Source organism: Theropithecus gelada, chromosome 4, assembly GCF_003255815.1.
Source record: "Theropithecus gelada isolate Dixy chromosome 4, Tgel_1.0, whole genome shotgun sequence".
Classification (NCBI taxonomy): Eukaryota; Metazoa; Chordata; class Mammalia; order Primates; family Cercopithecidae; genus Theropithecus; species Theropithecus gelada.
The window spans coordinates 158,894,154-158,920,274 of NC_037671.1; the positions used below are offsets into that span (position 1 = coordinate 158,894,154).

A 26,121-nucleotide genomic window follows, 5' to 3' on the forward strand; every position below is an offset into this window, starting at 1 on the left:
CTTCATCAGGCTCTGGAAGGGCAAAGAGTTGTCTGTTTTGTCCACTACGATATCCTGAGCACCCAGAACAGAGCCCAGCCCAGAGCAGGCTTTCAAATATTTCTGGAAAGAATTACCTGTTACTGAAGACAAGCCAAATGTCAGGAAAAATAGTCCAACTTCACAGGACGGGCAATAAATACAGGAAGCATTACTTCATAGCCATCCTTGCAAGATGAGTAAATTGCAAAGGATTTCTTTGGATGGATTTATGAATGAAAGACACCATAAAATGCTGCTAAAAAGGCCTGGAATCTAGGTTGGCTTTAAGACCATCCTACACTCCCCTGGAGTCCGAAACCACTGCTGTTGGGAGCAAACCACTAAGCTGGAAATTACAGCAGGATTTTCATGGTTTTCAATTTTAAACTAACCCATCACTGCCCCCTTAACCAAAATACACAAAATAATACATGACACAATATATGTAAATATTTTTCAAGGTTTTATTGCAAACCAAAATCAGTTTATCACACACAAAAAAAGTTGTGTGATGGGAGGAGGGAAGGATTGTACATATTATAACCATGTTAATTACAGTACATTAAAATGGTGGTTTACATTACAAATAAGCCTGTAAGTTTAAATATACTAGTGTTATAACCCAATGTACAGACTTTCTCTATACAATACATACAATTATCAGGAATGCAAAAAAAAAAAAAAACCATAAATAATGCCCATTTTACAGGTGACATTTTAAACAATGAAAAACACCAACGGCTCTGACTGACAACTGGGGCATTGGTCCATAAAAACCCTTTCTAAAAATAGAAATATTTGTAGCAGCAATGCTTTCTTTAAGCATCTGAATGAGTCATTGCAAGACCATTTCAATAAATTTTAATTATTAACCATATCTTACAAAAAAGTCTACACATAAATTTATCTTCCAAATATGGAAGAAACAAACAATGTCCCACGTTGTAGTGTCCTGCAAGTGTCACATTGATGCTTATAACAAAATCCATCTGTGATCAGGCATACCACACTCACACAACTGTTCACACAGCATATCCACAAGGGAAAATAAAGAACTGAAACACTCTGCGATAGGAAAAGCTTTGGAGCTAACACAATCTCTTCAAAAAAGGCACATTTCATAATATTCATCATCACAGCCTAGAGAGACCTGCAGGAGACCTTTCTTAGAACAGCGTCCGCCTTCTAACGAAACTCCTGCCTCTGTCTAAGGCGGCACTCTAATGCTCGTTTCAGAGATAGCACCACGTTGGAAGGAAGAATAAAAATGAAAACCTCATGAGCTCACTGAGGAGGATGTGCTCTTCAAAAAGCTTCCAGCGAACAGTGTGCAATAAGATTGCTAAGCTTCCAGAGATGTGCAAATTCTCTTGTAACATGTCCTGTCAGCTGGCGGCTCCACCAAAAGGCTAACTAAAACATTCAGAAACACACATAAAACCCTTTAAAAACCAAGCCCTAACAGCGTTCAGAGGAAAGAGTCCGTGGGAGGCGCGTAGGAAAAGCCTAGGAAAGCCTCGGCAGCTTCCTTGACGCTGGCTGTGACGAGGATGCTGTCGGGGGACTTGCCGATGGAATTGGGGACAGGCTCTTCGGTAAACTCAGGGTCAAAGTGCCGCAGGTCATTGGGCCCACTCTGTGATGGGAAGGGAAAAACACGCTTGTCAAGAACTCACACTGGACACAGGACAGGGAAATCCTGACCAGGCTTTACATACCAAGTTTAAGTCTTACATCAACTTCCATAATCACCCATTTCAAGCACAAAATCTCAAAAGGCTACACACAGTTTAAACATAAGAATAACGTTCACTTTTTGCCTTTTGATGCTTTTATTGATAAATGTGCTTAAAAATTACGGGAGCCTTGTTGGGACACAAACATGTACTTTTTACGTAGGAAAAATAATGGGTTTATGGAGAAAACATCTGCCAATGTATTCCTTCCAACCCTCCCCCAGACGATCCTGAATTAAAAGGAATGCCCTTTGGGCTTCACTGTACTTAGAAGAGACAGATACTCACCACATTTGGGTTAAAAGGGGGAGTAATCTTCTTATTAATGAGATCATCCCAGTTAATTAGCGAGAAGAAGACATGACTCTTAATCTCCATCTGTTGATAAGAAACCCAAGATTAACTTAGACAGGTGCATTCAATAAGGGCAGGGAGGTCTAGTGCACGTCCCCGCTGGCCCCGGAGAACAGGAACACGTCACTCACAAAGTCATCCTTGGCTCCCAGCCGCTTCGTCCTGTCCTTCTGCAGGAGGCCCTCCAGGAGGTGTCTTGCGGAATTTGTAATATTTGGTTTCAACTGGAGGGGCTTGTTCAGAATGTTGTCGTACATTTCAGCTGTGTTTCGGCTATAAAAAGGAGGCTGAAAGAAGGAGAAAATTACTTTAGGCTTAATTGGAAGTTTTGTATGGCATATATTACCGGCAGAGAAAAAGATGTAAACTGCAATAAATACTAGGCTCCATTTGAGAAACTCTCCCCACCTCGATGCTTTCTTTTCCTTTGCTATTTAAGTGTCTACTTTGCAATGTTAATAAGCGGTAGTTTTTCACCATCACATAGGTTAACTGTGGTCCTATCTAGTAAAATGTGAAATGCACAAAATAACTAGGTAAGCGATTATTCTTATGACATATAAAATGACCAATATGCCTCTTAGCTGCATTTGATAAGCCTACTGATAAGGGCAAGACACAATGGCCAAGCATGGGCTGTGTGAAGACAATATTGTAGGGAGCAGGTAGTGTTCCATGGTTCCCAAAGTGCCACTCACCAGGCCATACAGCATCTCATACAAGACGGCTCCCAGGCACCACCAGTCCACGGTCCTGTCATAAGGCTGCTTATGAAGCACCTCAGGTGCGAGATACTGAAAGACAGACCAGGGAAACAAGAGTTCAGAACGGGTGAAAGCAGGCAATCCCACAACCACGCATTTAGTTTGAAAAAGCTAAGAGACCCAGAGCCAGCTTGGAAGACATATATCTTTAGATTCCTTCCTGATAAAACTGCTGGACTTCTTGAGGGTGACTGGCTACCTATGTGTACTAACATTTAGGAAACTGCTGGGCACTCGGTATCTCTTACTTGGGGATTTAGAAAATTTTTATGATGCAGATCTTACAAACAGCTACTTTTCAGTAAACAACAGAAGGCCTTGGGATTTCTCTTGCTACATCAAACAGCGAATGTATTTTATTTGCACTGAAATGTACTAAGACATTTCTGAAAGGAGTTTACTCTTCCTGGTACTTCAAGGCATGATTGTACATCTCTCTCCTGGAAGGCGGGGGTAAACCAGGCACCAAACCAAGAGGGCGCCTACCTCCGGCGTGCCACAGAAGGTGGATGTCGTGCTGTTGTGTTCAATGTTCTCCTTGCAGAGTCCGAAGTCGGTAAGGACAATGTGTCCCTGTGAATCTAGCAAAATATTCTCTGGTTTTAAGTCTCTGTAAAAAAGCGAATAGAAAAGTAGTTGCACAAGTTAATTTCACTTCCTAAGATATCCTCTTAAAGATAATTGCTAAAGGTATTAGAGGCATTTTAGGTTCACTGTAGTTGTATAGTGAAGAGAAAAGGGAGCCTTGTTCTCATCTATTCTGGATTAGGCACAATCCTACTTGGCTGATTCCCCCTTGGCACGAAGTCAAGCCAGCTCACGTGCTAGGGGATCTGGTTTCAGGCAACCAAGTTGCCCATAAACACAAATTATTTTAAGGCCCTATGAAAGAGCCAGTGCTATGTCTCCTTTATACCCAAACAGGTAGCCTTAAGAGCTCTCAGGCTTACCTATAAACGATGTTCAGTGAATGCAGGTAGCCCAAGGCACTGGCTATTTCAGCAGCATAGAAACGAGCCCGTGGTTCCAGGAAGCAGCGTTCCCTCTGGAGATGGTAGAACAACTGCGAGAGACAGAACAAAGTCAGGCTGGGTTGCAAATGGACTTAATTAGTTTTGACATATACAGCAAAAGAACAACTGCAGGAAGCAGCCCCAAGTAAGCTATTAACTATAAACCTGATAGGTTGAAGGAAATGCTAATTCTGGTAACATTCTCCCCACCAAGTATCTTTGAAAACTTTCTTCTCAAACTAAAACAAAGCAGGCTATGCAGAGACACTAAGAGTTGACGTCTTCTATTCCCCCTGCTCACCTCTCCACCATTAATGTAGTCTAGGACAAAGTACAATTTGTCAGCAGTCTGGAAAGAGAAGTGAAGGCCCACCAGGAAAGGGTGTTTCACATTCTTCAGCAGAACATTCCGCTCCGACATAATATGCTTCTCCTAGGAAAATGACAATTCAGATTTAGTGGCATATTTCAACTTGGCACCAAAGTTCCAAGATCAAGATTATTCAAGGAGTGTCTACCTCCAATGCCAACCTCATCAAGCACATCTCATACCTCTTTCTTTTTCAGGATTGCTTTCTTCTGTAAAACTTTGACTGCATAGAACACTTCTTCTGCCTTGTGTCTTGCTAGAAGAACCTGAAATTTCAATTTAAAAAAAAATCATTTGTCTATCCTCATCCAGGGAGAATGTAAAATGAGGACATGAAGAAAGTGTACCAAAAGATCTTCAGATTTGAAATTACCTTTCCAAAACTGCCCTTCCCAATCACTTTCAAGAAGTGAAAGTCAGATGGTTTAGCATGAGGATTGGACGATGGGCCAAGGTTGATTTGCTGAGAAGGACTTGGCTAGGAAAAAAAGAAAAGGATTTCTTTTAATATCATTGCTTCAAAGGAAGACATCTATAATATAAACGATGTAGAAGATGTTACATCTACAAATGACTGGGGCAAATGACCATACATCTATCTATAAACATTCAAAACTACATTTCATCACAAGTCATTTCAAATGAGTATGGAAACTGCACACAATCATGTTGTTTCGGACAGATAAAACTTTTTAATGAAATATGCCTTTTAAAATAATCCACTTTGGAGGTAAAATACGCCCACGAAAAAATAAAATAATACTGACTGAATACTTAAATATTTGTTATCACTTGTTATGCCATAAAGTAATGAAGCATTCCTGCTTTGATACTAAATTCTAGAAATGCTATTTTAAACCATTAAGGCAGGAATACTAACCGACTCTCTTTACAGTTCTCCACAGAGGCACTGCACATAGAAAATACTTACTGGAGGAGAAGGGTTGGCATTCATAAGCTCAGGCTCCTGAGGTTGGGAGATTTTCAAGATGGACTGAACTTCAGGGCTGCAGGGAATAAAGGGCACGATTCAGAATCCAGCTCGCCACTAGGGGGCACACCAACATCAAAAGTCAGTTTCTGGCTCTACCGTCTTCTACCCGGATAATTCGGTGTTTAAACTGAAAATACCCCAATATATTACTCAGTTAAAGAAAATAATAAACCCCGTTAAATACAGAAATAAGGATTGTTGCTCATGGAGAAAGGGCGTGAATTCGGCCGACACGAACCATTTATCTTACATCTCCAGTTCAAGCCAAAACAGCAAATTAACTTTAATGCTTAAAATGTGTCTAATATATTAAAATTTAAGGAGAAAAGAGATTCCCACCCCAGAAGAAGTCTTCGCCTTCCCGATAAACGCCGTGATGAGAATGTTTACTGCTGGCAAATTCAAACCAGGCTAGTTATTCTTATTTCCTCAAATCCCGTCAAACTTACTGTTTGCATGCATAGGAGTTATTGGCAATCTTCTGAATAAAGTCGTTCAGGCCCATCCTCCTTTGCTTCATGAAAGCTGTGGATTAAGGAGGAGAAATAAAGAAACGTTTAGACGGCTTCATAACGTCCGGAGCCACACACACTAATCTGATGCCGGACTTTCAAAAAATTTCCACTTTGAGTCTCCTGGAGCATAAGTCCCGCCAGATTCCTGCACTCACCGATGAGAATTGCCACCATGCCCCTCATCCTGGAGTAAGTGAGGGTGCCCTTAGCCGCCTCGGTTTTCACCGTCATCACCACCGCGGGGAGACAGGAAGACGTTAGCGCTCGGAGACCGGCTCGGTGTATGCTGCGCCGGGCCGCGCGCTCGGCCTTATAGGCGAGGCACCGCCGCGGGGGCGGGGCCTGCGCGACAATGAGAAGCGGCCCCGCCCTTCGCCTCGCCCCTCCCTCCGCCCGGACCGCCTTGCGGTTTGCTGGCAGCGGTGCTGCCTGCGGCGGGCGGTTCTGTCCCCATTGAGAGGGCGAGCCCCGGGCAGGGGCGCGAGGACCGTCCGGGGAGGGCCTGGCGCGGGGCCGTTATCAGCCTCCATCAGCCCCCGAGGCAGGAGAGAGGGAACGCGCCAGCGGAGGGCGCGGGGAGGGCCGGAGAGCCCAGGGTAGTTTTCCACCTCTCATTTATTCCGCCGCCCGAGAAAGCCGGGGTCGCAGCGCCGAGGCGCTTCCCGGCGGGTGCGCGGCGGCCACGGTGGCTTCGCTCACTCCCTCCCTGCAGATTGCCTTTCCCCGGCCTGGCGCCGTCCTGCGGCCGGACCCCTACCTCCCTCCCCAGCCCAAGCCGGCGGTGCGCGCCACCCTCTGGGGTTTATCTCTGGGGCGCAGGGCGAAGCGCGCGACCTTGCCTGCCAGGTCCTCCCGTTCCCGCCGCCGGGACCCCGGCTCCCAGAACTCCGACGAAAGCCTGCCCCTGCCGACGAGCCCGCGAGCCGGGCAGGAGCCGAGCCGCTCTGGGGAAGTGAGCCAAGTCCCCAGCGGGGCCGGCGACCGCGCTTACCCAGTCCGCTCAGCAGGAAGGACTCGCTCCTTTTCTGCGCCTCGGCCCTCTTTTTGTGGCGGGGCCGCAGTAGGGACTCGAGCCGGGCCCTGGCCAGCGCGCCCTGCATCTCCCCCATGGGCAGCGGGCAGCGGGCGGCGGGGCGCACGGCAGGCGAGAGCGACCGGCGAGCACTGACGTTTCCTTGAAGGAGCCGCCGTGACTCAGGCCGGGCAAGATTTCCTGCCCCGAGTCCCAAAACAAACAAATGGCCCTTGTGCACGGTCGGGTCGCTTCCGAAAACGCCTTTTTTGTGCTTTTGGCCAAAACCAAGCAAGGCTGAAAAATCCCAGAACTTGGAAGAGGAGGAAGGAAGGAAAGAAAGAGGGAAGGGGGGGAGGGAGAGGTCAGGAATGTGGAGGGGAGGGGGGCGGAAATAAAAGTCGTCTCTGCTCTAAAGGAAAAAGTACAATCTGCATTTCACTTTTTTTTTCTAAAGTAATCTCTGAGAACATTTTGTCCGTTCCGCATGTAATTTTTTTCCTTGCATTTTTAATCTCTGCCATGCCAAGAACACGTGAGGAGGTAACAAGCGAAGGGAGGGGGTAGCTTTGCCCGGAGACCGACCTGGCGTGACCCGGGCATCCTCGATTCCTCTATGGGGCCTGCTCTCCCGCTCTCCCACCTGAAAACCCCGCAGGTCACGATACAGGATCTTAAAATCATCCCTACTCCTCCCTGGATTTAACTCAAGGCTGCCCCAGGGCTTGTCTTCGTTTTGCCACCTCGCTCTTTCTCTCGAGTCCCACAGAAACTGTGACTTTATCCTGAAAGATTAGCCGGGTGACCCCGCTGCAGAAGGCAGGGCAGGGAAGGGAGGGAAGCTGGAGGCGGCGGCCCGGGCTCTGCAGAGCAGCGATGCCGGTGCCTTCCAGTAACCCCGCGACTGGGGGATGTCTGGGAGCCGCAGGCTGACCGCCGGCGCGGGGACGTGAGCCAGTGCTGGCTGGGAAGCCGCGAGCGCAGCGATTGGGCCCAGAGCAGGCAGTTACAAGTTACCACTACTCGCAAGGCCAGGTACCTGGCGCTCACTGTTGCTGTCTGCGGTGGCTGCCCTGCCATGACCTCTTGCTGCCAAGGGCTCTGCCATTTTAAAGTTGCCTACTGGATCTGGCACAGTCCCGAAATACCAGCTGTCAAACCAGGAATAGCATGTGAAACGCCTTTTCCTTGGTCTTGGGCAGGGGTTTGTTTTGCAGGCAAAACCACCCCCACTTGCCCTAAAGTGATCTCTAGTCTCAACTGCTTCTTGGTTGGCTTTGTTGCAACAGTCCCAAACCGAGAGAAGAGAAACACACATTCTCTTTCCTGGAGTCTGGCTGGGAACGTTTTCTTAGTGCCCACACTTTAAAAAAAGCACTTACTGGGGACGGGCGCAGTGGCTCACACCTGTAATCCCAGCACTTTGGGAGGCCGAGGCAGGTGGATGACGAGGCCAAGAGATCGAGACCATCCTGGCTAACATGGAGAAACCCCGTGTCTACTAAAAATAGAAAAATTAACCAGGCGTGGTGGTGTGCGCCCATAGTCCCAGCTACTCGGGATGCTGAGGCAGGAGAATCGCTTGAACCCGGGAGGCGGAGGTTGCCGTGAGCCGAGATCGTGCCACTGCACTCCAGCCTGGCAACAGAGCGAGACTCGTCTCAAAAAATAAAAATAAAATAAAATTTAAAAAAGCACTTACTAGTACCTGAAATTGACATGCAACCTAAAGCAATGTTTAGGCAATTTCAAATCACAGTAACTGGCCTATGTCTGCTTCCTTTTGCACGGAATCGTCATAGAATATGACTTTGTTATTGCCAATGCCACCCATACGTCATGTCCCACCATTCAACTAGCCTAGCTCAGCCTAGCCCTGCTCCCACCTGGTTCCTTCTCCTGTTGAGAGAGCAAATTGTGCTCAGGCTGTCCAGAAACATCAACCTGCACACAGACTTTTGCATGTTTGTTTTCAAACATTAAATTAAGAAATCTACAACCAGAGACCCTCTCCTACACCCCACCTTATGTGCCTTCCCCATGTCAAGTAACCCCAAATCCTCTGAGGCATCTGCAAAATATAGTACTGTAAGTACGAACCTTTCAAAGGGGATTTTATAGCTTCTTCTTTCATTCTTCGGGTTGCCCAAGGATATGCAGGTTGGGGATTACTTCTGGAGGCTGGAGGTAGAGCTCAGTTATGGCTGAAGTAGGCTTCCCTGCTACATGCCTCTGATAAGCTGGAAGCTCTGAGATGACATGACAGCACGAGCCAGAGGCGGCTATCCCTGTTCTGTTATGAACCCCACTTTATATCAAGGCAATTTAAATACAGGAAGGGAGCAAGCTGCAAAGTTCAACCCTGGGCCATTTATTCTCCCCATTGCAACATCACTCAGAAAATTACAGTCATCAGCGTCCTAGCTTTATTACACCCCCAGCACGACACACAAGAAATGTAACTTAACTGATTATCCTCACATATCAGTCCAGAAAAAATTCAAAACACATGCACAGGGTTCATTTTCTCAAAGAGGCTCTGTGGCATGCATTCCGGGAGGAACGTGGAATTCAAGTCGGAAGGCTCTACGCGGAATAGAGAATAGATGCAACCGTATGATTTGTGGTTGGAAAAGAAAGGGAACGTCTGATGTGCTCCTTCCTCCCCTACCCTAATGTTCAGCACTTGGAGACGGATGGTCGGCTAAACTTATCATTTAACCGAGAGAATCAAGTTGTTGAGACTGGCTTTTCTTCCAACCGGATACCTGATGGGTGGAGCAGGCGCCCCCTGTTCTGTCCCAGCAACCTACTAAGACTTCCGAACAGGAAGGTGACACACGGCGGAGGGGTGCTTGGGGGGAGGGGGAGACGGGGGAGCTGTTTGTGACGCGCGCCTGTTAACACTGCACAGGCTTTAGGTTGCCCTGTAGCTGCTATTCAAACGCTTGATCTGTCCTTCCTTCCTGTCGCCAGCCTCTTTCTTTGGTCCAGATAGTCCTCCTACTGGGAGGAATCCGGCCCCTTTCCTCTTACTCCCTGGTGGCCAAGTGGTCAGAGTAGCCTCGCGAACTGTTTGTAAATGCAACCTAGAGGGCGATCGAGTTCTCTGGGAGAACTTGCTCTGTATACGCGACTTCCCCCACTTGTCTCCTGAGATTCTATTGGTCCAGAGAATTTCTCTACAACGCCTCGTGCAGTCATAGAAAATATAGACGGCTTGATATGAGATAGGCTGATTACTTCCCCCACTCCTCCAAACGAATGGTCTCACATTTATGTCTCGGTGCTGGGAAAACTGCAGTCAAAAACCCTCAAGTGGGAATGATTGACCACGATAAAAAGCTTGCACTGAAACTAAATGTTTCCCAGTGCATGTGCATTTTAATGCTTCAGAAAAATTTTTTTTCACTCTTCGATTTTATTCCCCTATAGTCTGATGGACTATCAATGCTAAAACCTGAGAGCTTCACAAAGATACAACTTTTTTCATTTAACTTTAAAAGGCTTATAAATTACTGGTATTTCTCAACATATTAGAGAAAATATTTTGAAAAATATTTTTATAAGGACTTAACCATATTCACTCTTAAGACACTTCTTAAATGTATCAGCTGTAATGTTCATGATTCCCCGTGCATGTTATCTTCCATTGATAACAAGGCAATATAATTGTTTCATATTGTTCAAAGTACCATCAATTATAGAACAATCCTATGCAGAGTTTAAGTTCCCATACTTTTTGATTCATTGTTTGATGTGCATACAAATCTTTCCCTGGAACACCCTCAAAACAGCACATAGAAATACCAGAAAACATAATTATTATAATTATAGAAAACATAATTATTACTCTAGAGAGAAACTGAATGGATCAGTTTTTGTTGAAGGTTGTCAGCAAAGCCATGTCTTTTTTTTTTTTTTTTTACAATATTCATCCAACAGAAAATGATGATGACAAATGAGTTTATTCATTATAGCTATGATAGACAAGTCACTAGCAATGGTGGTTATTTAAATGTCTATTTATAGACACAGGTTGTATAGTAATTATTACCTTCCATATTCATAATTGTCAAAATTGACATGCATAAAGATAAGAATGTGATACAGCAGGTAACTAAGATAACACTATCTATAATCATAGTGTTAAAAGTTATTAAAACCCACAAAACTAATTATTTCATTTATGCAGGGCTTATATTTTTTTCCAAGACAGAGGGGATAAGATTCTACACCCATTCCTTCTAAAAAGTAAGCCCATAGGAAAATTGATGGGAGGGTAGGAACATGATTTGGTAGTAAATTTTTTATGTCATTCAGGGGATAAATTAAAGAGAAGAAGCCAGTGGGAATCCTTGACATGGCAGGAATGAAAAGCTTTTTTTTTTTTTTTTTTTTTTTTTTTTGAGATAGAGTTTCACTCTGTTGTCCAGGCTAGAGTACAGTGGTACAGTCACAGCTCACTGCAGCCTCAACCTCCTGGGCTCAAGTGATCCTCCCACCTCGGATTCCTGAGTAGCTGGGATTACAGGCACATGCCACCATGCCTAGTTAATGTGTTTGTCTTTTATAGACACATGGTCTCACTGTGTTGCCCAGGCTGGTCTCAAACTCCTGGGCTCAAACGATCCTCCTGCCTCAGCTTCCTAAAGTGCTAGGATTTTAAGTGTGAGCCACTGCGCCTCACCTGAGGAATGAGAATCTAGATAGCAAGAGACCAACAGATCTTTCTCAGGCTGAAAACGTACCCATCTCCATCTTGGCAATATTGTCAATGTCTGATTTATTATAATCCAATCAATGATTAAAAACAAAAACAAAAACAAAAAAACCACCAGCTAGAATGCAATATGATAGGTAAGGAATCGTATGTATGTGACAACTTTATTTTTGGTTCTCAGGATTGACCTGGAAAATGGTGTCCAGGGAACTTTCCATATGATTATGGAAAATGATACATTGGTCTGGACAGAAGAGTAAATTGGAAAAATTTGTAAGTCAACATTTAATACTATTGGTAAACTCAAGAGGGCTGTGGTGGCCAGGTGCAGGGGCTCACACCTCTAATCCCAGCACTTTGGGAGGTTGAAGCAGGAGGATCACTTGAGCCCAAGAGTTTGAAACCAGCCTGGGCAACATAGTGAGACCCTGTCTCTACAAAAAATACAAAAATTATCCATGCATGGTGGCACACCTGTAGTCCCAGCTATTTGGGAGGCTGAGGTGGGACAATTGCTTGAGCCCAGGATGTTGGAGGTTTCAGTGAGCCAAGATCTTGCCACTGCACTCTAGCTGGGACAACAAAGTGAGATCCTATCTCAAAAAAAAAAAAAAAAAAAAAAAAAAAAGACTGTGGCCTTACTGAAAGCCATATATTATTGACATACCTTTACTGTTAGGCATTTGCATTTTAAAAGGCCACTTTTCAACTCAAAAAAATTAATTTGCAATGATAAAATGTCAAGCATTCAAACAAGAAACAGGTTTGAGAGCTTTGGGGTGAGAGGTCTCTCGCCGTACCTGGCCTGGTCTGCCTCCTCTCCATTCTCTCTAAGGTAAACCTACATGGGCATCTACTTCCCCCATAAGTCCAGCAGCCAGAATCCTTCCTAAGACACACATATTAAAGGTGTAACTGACACGAAGACAATATAAAGGGCTCTCTTTCACCCCCACTTTATTTACAAAGGGCCAATAGTAAATAAGGAGTCTGGATTTCTGGTGGACATCTTTTGTCAAACTAAAGTGAAACCTGAAAGCTTTAATTTGCTCAGTATAAATCTCTCTCCAAGTCTCTCCCACTCCTCTCCTCTCCTTTCCTTTCCCTTTCTTTCTCTTTCTTTCTTCCTTTCTTTCTTTTTTTCTATTTGTTTGCTTGTTTTTTTTTTTTTTTTTTTGAGACGGAGGAGGCTTACTGTGTCGCCCAGGCTGGAGTGCAGTGGCGTGATCTCAGCTTACTGCAGCCTCTGCTTCCCTGGTTCAAGCAATTCTCCCTGCTCAACCTCCTGAGTAGCTGGGATTACAGGCACGTGCCACTATGCCCAGTTAATTTTAGTACTTTTAGTAGAGATGGGGATTCACCATGTTGATCAGACTGGTCTCGAATTCCTGACCTCAAGTGATCCACCCGCCTTAGCCTCCCAAAGTGCTGGGATTACAGGCATAAGCTACCACGCCCGGCCCAAGTCTCTCCCATTTCTGAGCCTATAATCAATCTAGAAGGAGGCAACAGAAGCTTGGGCCACCCCTAAGGACTTAAGGACTGTTTCCTGTGAACTCTGCATGCCAGTTGTAACAACAAAAGATACATGTAATAGTAACCAGCAATGGAAAAAACAGTTATGGGGATGTCAGTCTAGTTGGCAACGACTGAGGCTTGCTACCTGTGAGTTTTTTGTTTTATTTTGTTTTTTGAGATGGAGTCTCACTCCATCACTCAGGCTGGAGTGCAGTGGCGCAATCTCGGCTTAATGCAACCTCCGCCTCCCAGGTTCAAGCGATACTCGTGCCTCAGCCTCTCAAGTACCTGGGATTACAGGCACCTGCCACCACACCTGGCTAATTTTTGTACTTTTAGTAGAGATGGGGTTTTACCATGTCGGTCAGGCTGATCTCAAACGCCTGAGCTCAAGTGATGTGCCCTCCTCAGCCTCCCAAAGTGCTGGGATTACAAGTGTGAGCCACCGTGACTAGCCATACCTATGAAATTTTAGACAAGGTATTCTCTAACCCTTAATATTGTCATCTGTATATCAGGGAGAGTTATACTTGCCTCATATAAGTTGTGAAAAATAATGGAAATAGGCCAGGTGTGGTGGCTTACACCTGTAATCCTAGCACCTTGGGAGGCCAAGGCAGGTGGATCACTTGAGGTCAGGAGTTCAAGACCAGCAGGCCAACATGGTGAAACCCCATCTCTACTAAAAATACAAAAATTAGCCGGAAATCCCTTGAACCTGGAAGGCAGAGGTTGCAGTGAGCTGGGATCATGCCACACTGCACTCCAGCCTGGGCAACAGAGCGAGACTCCGTCTAAAAAAAAAAAGGAAATAAAGAATTTAGTAAGCGCCTCTCTCATGTTGGAGTTTTAAGTAGAAAATATGATCTGTGTATATTTGCCAGCCCCACCCTACACACGTCACAAGTACAAACAGAACACTGTCGCACAGTGCAAAGGGTTCCAACGAATCAAAACAATAATACATCAAGCGATTATGGGCTGTGAGTAAGGCACTTGCACAGTATGGGACACTTAATCTGCTGGGCCAAGGCAAAGCCTATGTGATAGGAATTCTGTGAAAGGCCTGAATGATTATCCACTTAGTTCTTCCATCCTCCCCCTCCTCCGTTCAGTCTCCCTCACAGACAGTGCTCCTGAATGTGCTGTATCAAGAAACAAAATGCCATGATTACTGAATAAAGACTTGTTTACCAAGTGTTTGCAGCAAAGACTGCAGTTTAGCGTGAAAAAGTAGAAAGCAAACCGAAACTAACTCAAGAAAGTTTGTACTTGCTCAAGGAAACAACAGAAGGCAAATACAGAAATACAGACCTATTGAGAGGGTGGAGGGAGTCATTGAAAGAAGATCAGAGGCCAGTCAGTGCTTATCGTGCTTTTTCTAGGTCAATAAGCTTATCCTGCAGGAATGAGAAGAGGAACAAGATCCAACTGAGCCTGGCCTCTGTTAGTTTTAGTCATTCAGATCTCTGTGGCGCACCTCTTTCATGTATTGATTTATTGTATTGATATATGTTGATGAACATATTTTGGGGTAACATGGTATTTTGAAACATGTGTACAATGTGTAATGATGAAATTAGGATAATTGGGATATTCGTCATCTCAAACATCTCAAACATTTATCTTTTCTTTGTGTTGAGAACATGCCAATTCTTCCCTTTTAACTATTTTGAAATATACAATAAATTATTGTTAACTCTAATTTCCCTAGTGCCATATCGAGCACTAGAACTTATTCCATCTGTCTGGCTGTATTTTGTACCCAGTAATGTGAATGGGTTCTTGACGGGCACTGTGTTAAGCCCTGGATCTAACAAGGATGTCACGATGGGCGGTGTTGCTGTACTCAGGGAGGACGTGGTCTATATTTTGTAAAACGTAACTGCACGTTCCCAAAAGCAAAGGTGAGCTTACAGACATTTCTAATTTTCCTCAGGCCCAGCTATGCCTTAATGTCATTAAAGTACAGCCTTGGGCATGTTTGATCATTTAGATTATCTAGTTTTTCAAGTGAGGAATGTGCTGGAACGTCTTCTGCAGCTCTGATATTGTACAGTTCTATGATGTCTGGGAGAAAATAAACCCAGAAGGAACTTCTGGAGGCCCAGACTACTCTCCTGGTGTGCTTTCCTATAATAATGCCCCACACCCAGCTGATTCTTTAGAATAACCTGCCCTACCCCCCACCCCAGGCATTGGATCCCTCAGTCAGGAATTTGTGTGTTTAGTTATTTAAATCTCAGGTGTTTCTCTGGACCTTGAGTTCCTTGAAGGTCAGGCAGCACAATTTGTGTCTCTTACCTGCCTAACATTCTCTAATCAGGTCGCTGCCTGCCCCTCTGACCTCTCCTCCTACCTTCCCCCTCCCTCCAGGTTTGCACCACTGTGGTGCTCTCTGTTCCCTTTGCAGGCGAAGCCAGTGTCTGCCCAAGGGACTTCACCTTTGCTGTGCCCTTCACCTGGAATGCTTTCCTCCTCATGCTCACATAGCTGGCTCCTTCTTGTCATTCGGATCTCCCAGTAAATATCTTATAGGCTGAGAGTAGTAGCTCATGCCTGTAATCCCAGAAATTTGGGAGGCCAAGGCGGGCAGATCACGAGGTCAGGAGATCAAGACCATCTTGGCCAACATGGTGAAACCCCGTCTCTACTTAAAACAAACAAACAAACAAACAAACAAAAATTAGCTGGGCGTGGCGGCGTGCGCCTGTAGTCCCAGCTACTTGGGAGGCTGAGGCAGGAGAATTGCTTGAACCCGGGAGGTGGAGGTTGCAGTGAGCTGAGATCGCATCACTGCACTCCAGCCTGGATGACAGAGTGAGACTCTGTCTCAAAAAAAAAAAAAAAAAAAAAAAAAAAAAAAATCACATTGACACAGTGGACCATGGACCAAAAGTAGCCAGTAGCTGGCCATTCCTCGTCATTCACTCTGTTTCAATTATCTGCATATTAGTTTTATTATGTGACTTTTTCTGCGTTTATTATTGATTTACCCAACTAGAAAGTAGTCTCTATGAGGTAGGGATATCACGTTTGTTTGTTTAAGACAGGGTCTTGCTCTGTCCCTCAGTCTGGAGTGCAGTGGTGCAATCATGGCTCACCGCAACCTCCGCTTCCCAGGCTCAAGCAATCTTCCCACCTCAGCCTCTCTAGTAGATGGGACCACGGGTGTGTGCCACCATGCCTGGCTCATATTTGTATTATCTGCAAAGATGAGGTCTTGCTGTGTTAGCCAGGCTGGTCTCAAACTCCTGGGCACAAGTGATCTGCCCGCCTAAGCCTCCCAAAGTGCTGGGATTATAGGCGTAAACCACTGCCCCTAGCCAGAATAATTATCTACATTATTTGCCACATCATCCCGGGTGCCCAGGAGAGGGCCTAGCCCACAGGAAGTTCTTGAGAAATAAAATGCTTTCATAATGGTTTACATTAAACCCTCTCTATGGATGACATCATATGAATTTGGCTTATAGAAAAGTATGCCATTGTAACCTGTTTGACTCTTGTCATCCAATCAACTTTCCTCAAGAACTTCAGAATCTTTCCTCCTGCCAGGCGACGACATGGTCACCTCACAGAGTGTTTTCTTCCTGTCTTGCAGTCATGAAGTTCTCTATCATTTTTGTATTGCCAGAAAGCCTGAATGAACATTTAGCCCAAACCCCTTCTACTTTATATCCCTTTATACCCTCTCAAAATAGCCTTCTCTACACAACGATAAGGACTTGATAAAAGGGACCCTATTGTGCAGCCCCTGTCCGGACAAAGTAGTTTTAAAGCCATAGCAGAATGGCCATCAGGTTGTCAGAAATGACAAAAGCCACAGCACATGTGGAAGTGGTGCAAATGCTTAGTGCCAAGTTAAGATACAAAACTACACTTTCATATCTCTATGATTACGTGTGTGTGTGTGTGTGTGTGTGTATTACGGTTTTCCAGAGAATAAAACCAATAGGATATATCTAGAGAGAGAGAGAGAAAGAGATGGAGAAAGAGAAGAGAGGAGATTTATTAGGGGAATTGGCTCATACAATTATGAAAGCTGATAAATCCCATGGCAGGCTGTCTGCAAGCTGGAGACCCTGGGATGCCACTAGCATGGCTCAGTCCAAGTCTGAAGAACTGAGAATCTGGGGGCTGCTGGTGTAAGTCCTAGCGTCCAAAGGCCAAAGGCTGGAGAACCTGATGTCTGAAGGCCGGAGAAGAAGCATGTATGCCAGCTCCAGGAGAGTGAGTGACCTACCTGCGGTTCTATCTAGGCCCCCAGGCGACTAGACACTACCCCCCTCACCTACCTGCCCCCACATTAGTGGGGGCGGGTCTTTTCTACTTAGTCCACTCAGACTCATGCATCAATCTCCTTTAGAGGTGCCCTCAAGGCCATACCCCAAAATAATGCTTTGCCATTTTTCTACGTATTCCTTAATCCAGTCAAGTTGACACTTAAAATTAACCATCACAAGTTCTCCCCTTTCAACTTGGCAGCCATACACACCTCTTTGTGTCACACTTAATCTCCAAATAAAGACAATAGCAAAGTGATAATTCCACCTAATATAATGCACCTGTTCTGTGTTCAACAGAAAACATTCTAGTCCCTTCCCCAGAAGACAAGGTAAAGTCCTTGGGTGATGTTTACTCTTCTGCTGATATCCCATAACTTAAATACTATGATATAAAATTAACAATACTTAAATACTGACATAAAGTCAATAAATCTTGTAGATACTGATATAAAGTCAATAAATGTTGTGTTACATGATAAAGAAATAAGAGAAGAATGAAAACAAATATATTAATATATGTACATAGACGCACAAACATATTCTTAACAAAACAGGGAGGAAATACTTATCACAGTTACAGTGCTTATTTCTGCGACTGGTCACCTGGTCATAGCTGGTATTTATAACTACCTTCCTTTACTACTCATTCTATATTCCCTTTACCTTCAACAAGAACCTCAGTTGATTGTGGTTGTTTATGTGGCAGGTGACTCAAACCGACATTTCTGAAGAGTCTGGGCCATTCACAGTCTTACTTGGATTGAGTTGTTGTAATTTCTCATTGACCTTAATCACAGGACATGGTAATACTAAGAGACATCCTAAGGGATCTCCTGTATTTCAGACATACACTTCTGTTTTGTTTTGTTTTGAGACGGAGTCTCACTCTGTCGCCCAGGTTGGAGTGCATTGGTGCGATCTCGGCTCACTGCAACCTCTGCCTCCTGGCTTCAAGCAATTCTCTTGCCTCAGCCTCCTGAGTAGCTGGGATTACAGGCACCCACCACTATGCCCGGCTAATTTTTGTATTTTAATAGAGACAGGGTTTCAGTATGCACGTCAAGCTGGTCTCGAACTCCTAACCTCAAATGATCCGCTCATCTCGGCCTCCCAAAGTGCTGGGATTACAGGTGTGAGCCACCATGCCTGGCAGACATACACTTATTTATCTCCATTGTGGAATAGTAGTCCAATTTCTCCCTAGTATTTTGTATCAGTTACTCCAGCCAACATCATAACTCCCTTCTTAGCTTTTTGATTCAGAGGCATGAGGATCCCAAAGTGGCTGGGTGGTAGTCTTAACTTTCAGTTCAATGGAATCATTGTTGTGTCTCCGGAAGCACTCCTCCCTCTGGAACTAAGACCTCCAGGCCTGCAGATCATAAAGTCATGGAAACAGAAAGCAAAAATGTTTCCAATGGGTCACTAGGGGGAATAGTGAGTGGTGCCACTCCCATTTCCACCCCTTCCACCCCTTCCATTTCTGGACCTGTGGATCCTGGCTATGGGAGAGGCAGCACCATATGCTGGATGTTGATTCAGAGCATATACAACTTTCTGAAGAACCCTGCACCAGCCATGCAAAAAATCGTCACTGTAACTTCCAAAGGTCATTACACCATTCATTCTATTAACCCAGCTGCTCCAGGATGATGGGAAACATGGTTAAGACCAGTGAATTCCAGGAGCATGGGCCCATTGCTGCATCTCTTTGGCTATAAAATGTATTCCTTGATCAGAAGCAGTGCTGTGTCTGTGTGGAATACCATGACAGGGGATAGGGCATTCTGGGAGTCCATGGATGGTAGTTGTGGCAGAAGCATTGTGTTCAAGGAAGGCAAATCCATATTCAGATTAAGTGTTTATTGCAGTAAGGATAAAACACTGCTTCTTCCATGATGGAAGCTGTCCAATATAATCAACCTGCGACCAGGTGGCTGGCAGATTACCCTGGGGAAAGGTGCCATATCAGAGGCTCAGTGTTCATTTCTGTTGCTGGCAGATTGGGCACTCAGCAGTGGCTGTAGCCAGGTTGGCCTTAGTGAGTGGACGTCCATGTTGCTGAGTCCATGCATAATCTCCATCCTTGTCACCATGGCTACTTTGCTTATGAGTTCACTGGATGCAAGGGTGGTTGGGGAAAGGGGCTCTCTGGTATCCACAGAATGGGTCATCTTATCCACTTGATTGTTAAAATATCCCTCTATTGAGGTCACCCTTTGCTGAGAATTCACGTGGACACAAATATCTTTACCTTTTTTTTTTTGCTCATTCAGAGAGGTCTATTCACAGATCACTTCCCCAAATTTCTTTGTCACCAATTTTCCAATCATGTTCCAGCCAAACTATTGGCCACAGCCCATAAATTGGTATATAATTGCATAGCTGGTCATTTCTCCTTAGAAGCAAAATGAACAACCAGGTGCTCGAAGTTCTGCTCACTGTGCGGATATCTTTTCAGCACTGTCCTTCAGGGACCTGCCAGAAAGAGACCATAGTGCTGCAGCTGTCCACTTGTGTGATTTTGTGATTTTCTATATACAGATATATACATGTATGATAGCATCAGTAACTCAGCGGTGTTACCCATGGCATGAGGGTGTGACACACAGGCTTCACCTCACACAGAGACAAGAAAACAGTAATTCACCAACTTCATACTAAGAAATAAACACTAAGATTTTTATTTCCTGCAGATTCCATGCCTTCATTTTCTGTTTTCTTAGCACACAGTAGATTTCAGAGCCACCATGCCCAGCCAACTTTTTTTATTTTTTTGAGTCAGGGTCTTGCTTTGTCACCCAGGCTGAAGTGCAGTGGTGTGATCATGGCTCACTGCAGCCTCAACCTCCTGGACACAAGTCATCCTCCCACTTCAGCCTCCTGAGTATCTGGGGCTACAGGCACATGCCACCATGCCTAGCAATTTTTTTTTTTTTTTTTTTGAGACAGGGATTCCCTATGTTGCCCAGGCTGGTCTCAAGCTCCTGGGCTCAAGGGATCCTCCCACCTTGGTCTCCCAAAGTGCTAGGATACTAGGTGTGAGCCTCTCACGCAACCCAGACAATTTTTTTTTTTTACAGACACTTTTTATAAAACTATTTGTTTCTGAGTCGTGATTATAGAATCCCTTTAACAAATAAGATTAGTTATCCCCTAAAGGATTGTTTGATGGTTTGGGGTCAAGCATTTCAGATACTGCATATTAACTACCTCTGTTATACAGGTGTGTGTGTATGTATGTATATATAAATATACACATATATTTTTGTGTGTCTGATAACACCAACTTTGTTCCCTAATCATAATTTCACAGAAGATACAAATGGAATCTAAAAGAATGAAAATTAGCTTTTGTATAAGACCACAAGAAAATTACAGAGAAGAAATGAAACAGATGTGAGCAAAAGATGGGAATCATATATAATGTCTAACCTTATAAACTACATAAACATGGTTACTTCAAGAAGCTACTACTATAATATTACTTATTATTTGTTTATACAATTTCGCTTAAAATTATATTGTATTCTCTACTTATTTAGAGCAAATGATTGTGCCAAATAGATAAGACTGTTTCCATCAATTAGTATCTATAATTATTCTATTTCACAACTCATAAAGTGTTGCTTAAAAATCTAATTCCTTAGAACACAAGCACAGATCATCACAATAGACCTAGTTAAAGTTCATTTTGCAAATCATGTTGTTTATACACCTTATATACTAACATAAATCCAGTTTAGCAAGGCAGTTAGTAAGCCCTGACTTTACTTTTTAAAAGCAAAAGTATTCTCTTTTCTCTCTTTACCACATTGTAAGTACTGTTTTTTGGGGTTTGTTGTTGTTGTTGTTGTTGTTGTTTTGTTTTTTTTGAGACAGAGTCTCACTCTGTCACCCTGGCTGGAGTGCAATGGCACCATCTCAGCTCACCACAACCTCCACCTCCTGGATTCAAGTGATTCTCCTGCCTCAGCCTCCTGAGTAGCTGGGATTACAGGTATGTGCCACCATGCCTGGCTAATTTTTGTATTTTTAGTAGAGACATAGTTTCACCATGTTGGCCAGGCTGGTCTCAAACTGCTGACCTCAGGTGGATCCACCCTCCTTGGCCTCCCAAAGTGCTGGGATTACAGGCGTGAGCCACTGCACCTGGCTCTAAGTACTGTTTTTATATCTACAATCTGCTCCTATATTCATAACTGATAGTCAATTGCCTTTTGACTTTTCCTTCTATAGTGGAAAAAAAAAAACAAGCAAAGAGCAGAAATGGGGCCCTGTCATACATTGTTTCTTTCTTTTTCTCCTTTCCTTTCTCCTTTCTCCTTTCCTTTCCATAGAGTCTGGCTGTATCACCTAGGCTGGAGTGCCGTGGCATGATCTCAGCTCACTGCAAATTCCGCCTCCCGGGTTCAAGCGATTCCTATGCCTCAGCCTCCCAAGTAGCTGGGATTACAGGTGCGCACCACCAGGCACAGCTAATTTTTGTATTTTTAGTAGAGACAGGGTTTCACCATGTTGGCTACACTGGTCTTGAACTCTTGGCCTCAAGTAATCCACCCACCTCAACCTCCCAAAGTACTGGGATCACACGCGTGAGCCACCACGCCCAGCCTCCTGGCATACACAGTTTGTAATTCCCTTGTCACTGTTCTTTTCCCACCTCCCATTATCTTTTCTTAGGACTTTGATTTTCTTGAGGATTATAGGTTTTTAAAAGGTTGAAAAGGACCTTGTAAAATCCCTCAGGACTGCTATTCCTTATCTATTTCTTCTTAAAAATAATATTAAAGAATTAAAATTAATATTACATACATTAGAAATATTAGAAAGTACATTTACATAAGATGTGAAAGAGGCACACGATGGTAACAGACAAACTAGACTTAGCTAGATTACTTCCAGGAATAATAGTAAGTGTCTAAAACAGGTTGCCTTGTTAGAACATGATACTACTGAATCTGAGTGCTTATCTTCCTCATATATGCCAATTATGTTTTTCTCGAAGAGCAATCCTTTCTGATTTTCGCAGACTGCTTTCTGATCATTTGTCTCCCAAAGAGATTGGGTAAAAGCATGTGGCTTTATTTTTGCCATTTCTAAAAATAACTCAACAACTATGCTGTGCACTGCTCACCTTAGCACTATTGCATTCATGTGTTCATGTGTATAAAGGACAGTTCATAGTCAGCACATTCAATGCTTTTCTCCCTCTTTGTTTCAAAGTTCAAAGTTATTGTCTACATGAAAGTTGGGGTATTTCACCACCAGCCTCATTTTATGCTATTCATAAACTCATGAGCACACTTTACCAAGGGCAAAAAAATCTTAAGAAACAGAAACATCTCCCTTCCCCCATACAATATTCCTGACAACCATTTATTAAGGTCTTTAATCTTTCACTGGAATCACCTCTACTTCCCCAACCATCTCTACCACTGTCAACTAGCATCGATTGTTAAAGTTCTTCCTTAGGCTGTGATCAAATATCCTCAGGAAAGTTTTTTAAGGAGTAGCTCTACTGCACATTCTCAAGGCAGGTGCTACAGTGGGGCGAAGGACATACTTATCAGCGAAATGAACATGTCCTCTTTAAGTTCCACAGTGAAGTCCACATATTATCATAGCTGACATTTCTTGAATGATTATACTAAGTGGCAGACACTTGGTTTTTTTTTTGTTTTTTTTTTTTTTTGTTTGGTTTTTTTTGAGATGAAGTCTCTCTCTGTTGCCCAGGCTAGAGTGCAGTGGCATGATCTTGGCTCACTGCAACCTCTGCCTCCTGGGTTTAAGGGATTCTCCTGCCTCAGCCTCCTGAGTAGCTGTGATTACAGGCGTGCGCCACCACACCCAGCTAATTTTTGTACTTTTTTAGTAGAGAAGGGGGCTTCACCATATTGGCCAGGCTGGTCTCGAACTCCTGACCCCGTGATCTACCTGCTTTGGCCTCCCAAAGTGCTGGGATTACAGGTGTGAGCCACCGTGCCAGGCCCCTAGTGTTTTTTTTCAAATGCAGTTTCTTATTCAATCCTCACAATGATCCTTTGAAAAATGTTTACTATCTATCTATATATATAGATAGATTTTTTTTTTTTGAGACAGAGTCTTGCTCTGTCGCCCAGGCTGGAGTGCTCACTGCAACCTCGACCTCCTGGGCTCAAGCAGTCCTCCCACCTCAGCCTCCCAAGTAGCTGGGACCGCAGGCATACACCTAATGCTAATTTGTGTATTTTTTGTAGAAATGGGGTATCACCAGGCTGGCCAGGCTGGTGTTGAACTCCTGAGTTTAAGCAACCCGTCTGCTTCAGCCTCTCAAAGCGCTGGGATCACAGGCATGAGCTATTGCGCCTGGCTAACTGTCATAGGTGAAACTTGCCTCCTTCTCCATAGAACCTAGCAAAGTGCTGGGCTGAAACGGAGGCAATGTATCTCACTCCTATAAAACAAACCTTGTATTTGTCTAATTTCCTTCCTATCTCAGCTCTCTCTGCCTACTGGCAAGATCACATTGCAGTTCGAATCTCATCTTCTACTAACTGCACTTTCCTTAAACACTTTTGTCCACATTTAAGCTAGTGAATTTTCATGGCATAGTTCCACTCTTGTCTTTTTGAAGCATTGAAAAGAGAATTGGAAAAGTTTGCAAGAGAACTGACTTAGGAGTTCTGTTTCAGCACTTATGATTCAACATTTAGTTTTAGGCAAAGTACTTAACTTCTTCAAGTATCCTCAGGGTTAACACATATTTCGCTAATTTCACAGGTTGATTGGAAAGATCAGATGAAATTACTTTTGGGAGAACAGTTTGAAAACTCAAGAGCGTTATGTAACTGAATACCCAGAAGAACATCACAGCTTAACTATCAATACAAAATTTTCCTCTAAAAGACACATTTTTTTGTTTTTCCTTTTTTTTTTTTTTTTTTTTGAGACAGGGCCTTGCTTTGTCCACCAGGCTAGAATGCAGTGGCACTATCTCAGCTCACTGTAACCTCTACCTCCCAGGTTCAAGTCCTGCTTTAGCCTCCAGAGTAGCTGGGACTACAGGCATGCGCCACCACGCCTGGCTGATTTTTTTTTTTTTTTTTTTTTTGAGACAGAGTCTCGCTCTGTTGCCAGGCTGGAGTGCAGTGGTGCGACCTTGGCTCACTGAAACCTCCACCTCCCGGATTCAAGGGATTCTCCTGCCTCAGCCTCCAGAGTAGCTGGGACAGGAGCTCGCCACCACGCCCAGCTAATTTTTGTATTTTTAGTAGAGACGGGGTTTCACCATGTTGGCCAGAATGGTCTCTGTCTCCTGACCTCGTGATCCGCCCGCCTTGGCCTCCCAAAGTGCTGGGAGTACAGGCGTGAGCCATCGCGCCTGGCCCTGATTTTTATGTATTTTTGTAGAGATGGGGTTTTGCCATGTTGGCCAGGCTGGTCTCCAATTCCTGACCTCAAGTGATCCACCTGCCTCAGCCTCCCAAAGTGCTGGGATTACAGGCGGGAGCCACCGCACCCTCCTTGTCCACCCACTATTCTTAACCCCTTACTTCCTACCCCTCACCTGTACTTCTTTGAGGGCCATTTCATTCCTGGAATAGCCTGTTTTCATTATTAGTTATGGGCCTATTTTCCTTACTATGTACAATTTTAAAGTCATAAAATAATTTTTCTTCGAATGTTAAACATTGTGTTTACATTTAACCAAATAAAACACTTGTTATTAAGGGCATATGTTCAAAAACCTTCTTTTCCATTTATTTTCTCAAAGTCAGGCATATAAGCTGATATCATGTCTTACATATTTTAAACTAAATTTGACCTGAAGTCACCTCTGTTCCTTGAATCTCTACCTGACTGCAACTTAGCTTAGTATGTCCACAAACTGAAAACCTAATTTAGGAGTACAGTATAAGTCCTCACTAAAAATGGTTGCTAGGTTCTTAGATATTGTAACTTTAAGTGAAATAAAGTATAAGGAAACCAATTCCACCACAAGCTAATTGATATAAAGAGGAATTAACTTCCTATGGCATACTTGTGGACATAAAAACATCACATCACTTCTAAATAAAGACCAAAACACTTCGAATACTAAACATTGAAATAAATTCCCAGTCTCGCCCAGGTGATCTCATCTCAGCCTCCCAAGTAGCTGGGACCACAGGGATCTTCTCCCTTTGTTTTTGTTCCAACCCACTTCCAATTTGTTTCCACAGTACTTAAGAGTGAGTTGCTGTTTTCTTTGTTCTGTTCTCTTTTTATTTTCTTATGTTCCTTCCTGCACACTGAAGTTGCTGTTGTTTTGTATTTTGTTTTTTTGCTTTTTTTGACTGAGGTCTTCTCACTCAGTCACACCCTGGCTGGATCAATTAATAGCTGACTCTGGGTACACTGGCTAACTCTGCAAGGAGCAGTGATAAAGGAGAGGGTAGGGGAGGGAAGGAAGAGAAAAATTAGTAAAAACAACTAAGATAACTATTTACCCAATGATTCCACTTGAGGATGGCAGACAACCCAAGCCTATCCTGGCAGCTCAGGGAACAAGGTAACACCAACATTGGACAGGAGACCATCCCATCCTCAAGGCACACTCACACGCTCACGCCCACATTCATGCTCACTCATGCTGGGACAATGTGAACACACCAATGAACCTCACATGCTTATCTTTGGGATGTGGGAGGAAAGTGGAGTTACATAGAGAAAACCTACGAAGACATGAAGAGAATGTGTGAACTTTACACAGACTGTGGCCCCAGCTGGAAATCTCTTTTTTTTCTCATCAATGTTATAACAACATGCTATATAATTTTTGTTATAACTA

General features: G+C 44.0%; 1 protein-coding gene across 6 annotated transcripts in view; it reads right to left on the reverse strand.

Annotated features, from left to right (window-relative positions):
• Positions 1–463: 463 nt before the first annotated feature.
• Positions 464–26,121, reverse strand: part of SGK1 (serum/glucocorticoid regulated kinase 1) — a 150,916-nt gene continuing 125,258 nt past the window's right edge. For 2 of the 6 annotated variants that reach the window (XM_025384147.1, XM_025384146.1), the window contains 11 exons: positions 5,702–5,777; positions 5,190–5,265; positions 4,632–4,736; positions 4,441–4,524; positions 4,190–4,321; positions 3,826–3,938; positions 3,362–3,485; positions 2,810–2,905; positions 2,243–2,398; positions 2,046–2,135; positions 464–1,657 (listed from right to left, as the gene is read on the reverse strand). In XM_025384147.1, coding sequence (XP_025239932.1) covers positions 1,490–1,657; positions 2,046–2,135; positions 2,243–2,398; positions 2,810–2,905; positions 3,362–3,485; positions 3,826–3,938; positions 4,190–4,321; positions 4,441–4,524; positions 4,632–4,736; positions 5,190–5,265; positions 5,702–5,777 — 1,220 coding nt within the window. In that variant the 3' untranslated portion in view covers positions 464–1,489. Of the gene's footprint in view, positions 1,658–2,045; positions 2,136–2,242; positions 2,399–2,809; positions 2,906–3,361; positions 3,486–3,825; positions 3,939–4,189; positions 4,322–4,440; positions 4,525–4,631; positions 4,737–5,189; positions 5,266–5,701; positions 5,778–5,922; positions 6,136–6,758; positions 7,215–8,879; positions 9,124–26,121 lie in introns of those variants that run through there. The other 4 variants (XM_025384150.1, XM_025384148.1, XM_025384149.1 and 1 more) reach the window with 4 other exon arrangements.